This window comes from Etheostoma spectabile, chromosome 10, assembly GCF_008692095.1.
Source record: "Etheostoma spectabile isolate EspeVRDwgs_2016 chromosome 10, UIUC_Espe_1.0, whole genome shotgun sequence".
Lineage (NCBI taxonomy): Eukaryota > Metazoa > Chordata > Actinopteri > Perciformes > Percidae > Etheostoma > Etheostoma spectabile.
Window position 1 is genome coordinate 19,631,649 of NC_045742.1, and position 5,876 is coordinate 19,637,524.

General features: G+C 40.3%; 2 protein-coding genes across 2 annotated transcripts in view; one reads left to right on the top strand and one right to left on the bottom strand.

The window, feature by feature from the left end:
- The window catches only part of ndfip1 (Nedd4 family interacting protein 1), an 8,277-nt gene extending 5,489 nt beyond the window's left edge, over positions 1–2,788 (top strand). Inside the window, exons 6-8 of the mRNA XM_032528182.1 lie at positions 13–79; positions 190–298; positions 1,330–2,788. Coding sequence (XP_032384073.1) covers positions 13–79; positions 190–296 — 174 coding nt within the window. The 3' untranslated portion in view covers positions 297–298; positions 1,330–2,788. The remainder of the gene's footprint in view (positions 1–12; positions 80–189; positions 299–1,329) is intronic.
- fgf1a (fibroblast growth factor 1a) lies at positions 2,396–5,590 on the bottom strand. The gene is made up of 3 exons (XM_032528186.1): positions 5,239–5,590; positions 4,169–4,272; positions 2,396–3,957 (listed from the first exon to the last, which is right to left on the bottom strand). Exons 1-3 carry the CDS (start codon positions 5,402–5,404, stop codon positions 3,757–3,759), a joined length of 471 nt encoding a protein of 156 aa, XP_032384077.1. The 5' UTR covers positions 5,405–5,590; the 3' UTR covers positions 2,396–3,756.
- Positions 5,591–5,876: the final 286 nt, after the last annotated feature.

Consider the following 5,876-nt stretch of genomic DNA (forward strand, 5'->3'; position numbering starts at 1 on the left):
TTTGTCTTCCAGTTTTCTACCTACTTCCCTGGTTACTTTGATGGACAGTACTGGTTGTGGTGGGTGTTCCTGGCCCTGGGTAAGTGAGAAACATTATTTCATAAACATATAGCACCATGTGTTATTTCCCACGATTACATTTAGGTAATTGTCTTATTTTGCATTACATATCTTTCCTTTGCCCTGCAGGCTTCATGCTGTTCGTCAGAGGCTTTGTTAACTACTCCAGGGTGCGTAAACTTGCTGATCCCACCTATGCTACTCTTCCCCGGACAAGGGTTCTCTTCATCTATTAGAGGTAAATTAATCTGGTCACACTCATCGTGGTTTGTCAATGGAGACATTTACATGCACACAGGACTCCGGCTACAGAGAGTGTAATGTAGCCACAATGGTTTTGACAAAGAAGAAGAATGCATCAAATGAAGGGCGTTGTTAGGCACGATGGGGAGTATCAGCCCAGTCTCATGGTAACGTTATTTATTCGTGTACAGGTCAAATAAATGTTATTTTATTTCATGTGTTGATTACGAATTTGGAAGTAATGTATTTCAATGGGAAGCTTATTTCGTAATCGCAGAACGATTATGGTAGCGAGTTGTATTGAAAAGCCTTTTCGTGCAAGGAGGTTGGTTGGGTTGGTGGAGGGGTCAATCAACACAGGACTTTCACCCTGGAGACCGGGGATTGGCTCCCGCGTGTTGCAGTTCCTCTCCGTGTTACTCTCTTCCTAACCACAACCGTCCCGTGGTTGTGGCCGGCGTGTGTGGCGTTTCATTTCCCCGTTGTTGCGTCCCCGAGACCGCGGCTCGTGTCCCTGCACCCGGGGATCATGTCCCGCATGTGGCTGTCCATCCTGTTGTTGTCACTGGCGTGTGGCGTTTCATTTCCCCGTAGTTGCGTCCCCCGGAGCAGCTCAGTGTCACGGCAGTTCGTGTAAATGGTCACGTTCAAAAATCGTGACCTGTACACAAAATAAACGACATTAACGTGACCTGTACACAAATCAGTCAAGTGTCTAACAACGCCCCTTAGCTGTTGTAACATGCCTGGAAACCACCGCTTCAAGCGGCTTGATTTTAAAAACCTGGCAATGTTTTATAAAATATACACACCGCAACAAAAATTGCAAAAATATATTGAGAACAAATAGTTGGTCTTCCGTGCAATGTAGCTCTTAGTATCCAAATCTTGTCAGTGAGAGTTATTAATGTGCATGTCAACATGACAAACCACAGACATTACACCACACACCCTTGAATATCACCAATACTTCTGAAGTCCATTTTCTGGACTTGATTTGTTCGTCTTCCCTTAACCTAAATCCAGGGTGTTGGATGGTGGAGAACTGGACGTGACCAACACAAGCAGCAACTCTGCGAAGAGTTTACAAATTTTAAGTGGAGACACTTAACCAGAAATCGGCCAGACGAGTTATAGATGAAGAGAACTCTCAATAAAATATTCAGGAATTATATCACTTGTTTTGAAACTTTATTAATGGAAAATAGTTAACAATTATATTCCCTTGATGTACTCATTAGTAGTGAATGTTAAGTGCTATGTACATCTGTCTGTAATGTATGAGTAATGCCTTATATCATTTTGATGGTAGCGAACGAGCATGCATCTGCCCTTAAGGTCAATAAATAGGGAGCGTCTCGCGGGTATTAATTATTACAACTCTGTAGACGTGCCACAGCATGCAACACATTTTGTAATGGGCAGTTATCATGGTTTTATTGTGACTATTATAGGCTGTTTTTAGATACCACATACACTTATTAAAAAGAAGCTTTCATTAGGCTGTAAATGCTGATATACCACACTTTTCACTCACCTGTTGGTTTTAGCTAGTGTTGCCCTTTATTTGTGTAGCCAGGAGGGGGCAGTGTTGTCTGCTGCTTCTAACTGGCTAGATACTGTTCATTAAGGGCATTGTCATCATAAAACATACAGGCTTGTGATTGAAACGCAGTGTGAGTAGAGCACATTAACATGACGTCGATGTATCAGAAGTTATAGTTATGCCTGCTAGATTTGTTGTTGTACGTAAAATCAGGTAAATAGAAATTAGGTTACAAATATGATTTTTAGATGATCCAGTTTTTAAACAAGCCAGAAACTAGATGGGCCCCAAAACCGGGATGCAGAGGTGTGCCAGCAACCAGGATGATTGGCATCTACTGGTTCATGTCCTCAACTAGCTCAAGTAGAAGTAATACTGACCGTTCTTCAGTGAGTCAGCGGAGTCATATCATTCATCGTCAGTGGAAACGCTCTGTGATGACAGAAGAGTCCTGGCTGTCTGGATTTCAGCGGTTTATGATCTCACTCAAACATTTGGATCAAAAACAATAGAGCAAAACAATAAGGATTTAACTGACAGATTAAGATTTTTTTTAATGATTTAATAAGGTGTTAACTATCTTGTGGACATCAAAACTATATCAAAGAATGTTGTATGCAGGGGCACTTTTAGAAACATAACCAATAAAACCCAAAAGGATGTTCCTATCATTTTAAGTCCCAGACAAATAAAATAAGGAATGACTGACGCAGGGGTTTTTGTTTTTATTCTCTAAGCGAAATGACGTGTCAGGATAATAGTTTTAGTCTGGTCCAGCAAACTGAACTGTTTAATCAGTTAACTTCATACTTCTGCCATGGCTTTGCTACAGACTCATTATGCTTATTTCTCTGTGATGTAAAGCTGCAACCTTGGGGTTTTGTTGTTATGAAACTGTACAGAAAACGTTTGTTAAATAAATGTCACTTTTAATGCGTCTTTTCTGAGTTGTCTGGATTGTATAACAGTCTTGATTCTATTTACAGGTTAGTATAATGAAGCAAAGTTTTGTGTGTGTGTGGCTCAAGGTTGTAACAGAGTGGCAGCTTTTGTCTGTTCAGTGATGCACTTGGTCATTTAGTAATTTTACACATTGGTGGCAACAAAGTGTACCTGCTGGAAATAAGAAATTAGTTTTTCAGCTTTACATCCTGTTGTACAGAGAGGTAAGTGGCTCAACAGCCCTTTTCAAGCTGTAAAATACTTTTTTTGTCTTCTAATCTGCAGAGGCATTACTCGTTGAGAGCAAAGTGTTGACTGTAGAAAACTCAAACTAGAAAGGACTCGAAGCACATGACTTCCAACAAACTAACAACATTCACAGTCAGCGCCGGGTTACATGTGTCATTTTGCATTCAAAGGAGTGCGGTAGTTCTGACATTTTTTATTAAGCATTTACTAATTCATTTAAGCAATTACTTATTCCTGCTTCTGTTCTTCATTGACATCTGGAGACAATTTTATATGATAATTACTAATTCGGGTGACCAAATGTGCTACATCATACTACTTTTTATTATATATATACATATATATATATATATATATATATATGTGTGTGTGTGTGTTTTCTTGTTTGCTCTTCGTGTTTTGCAATAAGAAGACCTGCCACCAGCAAAAATGGGATGTGTTAGTGGGAAAAAAAGATGATGACATACATACAATATTTTAGCTCAGATGCTAGCTGGTCCTTTCCCTAATCGGTTAAATTATTGCAACTTCACCCCCTTTTGTTCTTGACAGATTTCTGCAAGCCAGCTCCTCATCAACCCTTTTCATAACATTCATTCTTGTTCTGGCCCAGTTCATGAACTAAAAGGTTGAATTTAGGTGTACTGAACTAAAGTGGATCTCGGTGCAGCTCACATCCATTTAGGTGGAGGTATCTCTGTGTGCTGAGAGTGTCTTCACTCCCCGGAGTCACTCAGCTGTCGGGGCAGAAAGAAGACGGCCTTCTGTCCGATGTGAGTTCTAGGACCCAGTTTAGGTTTTCCATTCTTTTTCAGAGCTACGTACCAGTTCTTCTCCTGATATTTCTGAGGTATATATGTGTTGTAGTGGTTCTCCTCCAACTTCTCCAGGAAGTAACATTCAGCAGTCACTGTGGGCTGAAAGATGAACACAAAACCCCCACTAACAGCTGACAGCACTTTAGGGGAAGTTGTTTGGTTTAAGATTTAACGTTTAAAAATGTGGTCCCCAAAGAGTAATTCATCGTTTACGACATATAATGGAATATTCATCTACATATGCCTGCATCAAGTTTAATGTATAGATTTACTATCACATAGCATCTTCAGGTCTATTGCAGATACTCACGGAACTGTACAATCGGCCCTCGTCGCTCATGGCCAAGTATCGCCCGGCTTCTGTTCCTTGGATGACCACTACACCTCTGTCCACAGCTTTGAGCTTTAAAACAACTGAAAGGAGAGCAAGTTTACAAAAAGATGAATAACATAGCTAGTGCAGAGTCTCATGAAATGAAGAGAACGGTGCAGTTACTCTTGTGACTAGATCAATTTGTTTGTCTTGAAGTCTTCAATGTCAGTCAGTCTTTCTGGTATGTGAAACTGATGTACTCAAGTATGAGCCTCTTGTTAAAGAAATAAAAGGAATAGATGACAAACATGCATTTTATTTAATTAGCTTATCAGGTAACTAAATGTACAATGACAATGCTCATTTATCAACAGAACAATGACAATGCTCATTTTTCAACAATAAAAAGAATAGCAGACCTAAATCCGCTAATGTTAGCCTAAAAAGATAATTTTCATCTGCTGTCCCTGATGATATAAAATGTAAACAAATGATACATCTCATAGAATACAATACAATTGCACAAAATACCACAATACATATGGTAGTTATGGTAGCTAAGTAAGAAGACTAGTAAAGACAACCATGCGACTATATGTTGACATGTTTGGTATGACCTTTCATATTGACATTGAGAAAACCTATATTTTTTACAATGTTTTATAATTCCTCTGTAGATAGGCTTTCTAGAACAAAAATATTAAACCTCTGCAGCATGTGTCTTAGTTCCCTAACTGTACAGAGTGTGTTATACCATTATACATTTTATTTAGGGTTCAAATTTCGGTCAAGTCTCTGCTACTTGATGTTATTTTGTATAGTCTGTCTCATGCACCTCAGTTAAGTTCATTAAATACATTTAATATCAAGTCAAATTTGCAAAACAGAACTACAGAGATGTTCTATCTTTTCCAAGCCTAATGAGCGGCGTCTTCCTTTTAAAATATTTCATTTAAAGACATTTATAGGACGCATGTCTCTTTTCCTGCTGACAGTAAAGCCCTTGAACGCATCATGTTTGCATGCCTGACCTGGATGTAAAATGCGGTGTTGTGCTGCAGTCTTACTGTGGACGTCCTCGTCATCCCTGAGGCCCTGAACCGTCCCATCAGGGAGGATCTGGAGGTGGTGTCCGCCATTCATGCAGTACAGCCGAGTCCGCCGCCTGGAGTCCGGCAGCGGGCCGCGGTCCACCGTCTGCTCCTCTGATACCGACTTCTCCTCGTCCGCCATCCTGCTCACAATCAACACAGCTGTGGAATCAACAGGAAGCTTTGCAGAGGAGTTTGGTCTTCTACTTGGAAAAAATCTGCGGGCTCAGTCCCACTGCAGCGGTCAGGTGTTTACATGCTCGTGAACGAGCGCAGAGATCACAGACGCAGCTGGGTGCGCGTCCCCGACTCCTTGGCTGAAACTCCATCTGGGATAATGGTATGAAACGTGATCGCTACAGGCCTCAGCCCTAACATTTTTGAAATGTTGTATTCTTTGCTTGGTTTTGTTGACTGGCTACTAGATGATTAATCATAAGGAAAAATAATACTTGCAATAAGTGCACCATAAAAACACCGCCAGGCCCATATGATCATGAATGGTAGCAGACAACTCTTTTTAATTATTTTAGGGCACTAAAATAATTTAGCCTTTAATTTTACAGGACAGATGAAGACATGAAAGGGGAGAGAGAGAGAGAGAGGGAAATGAC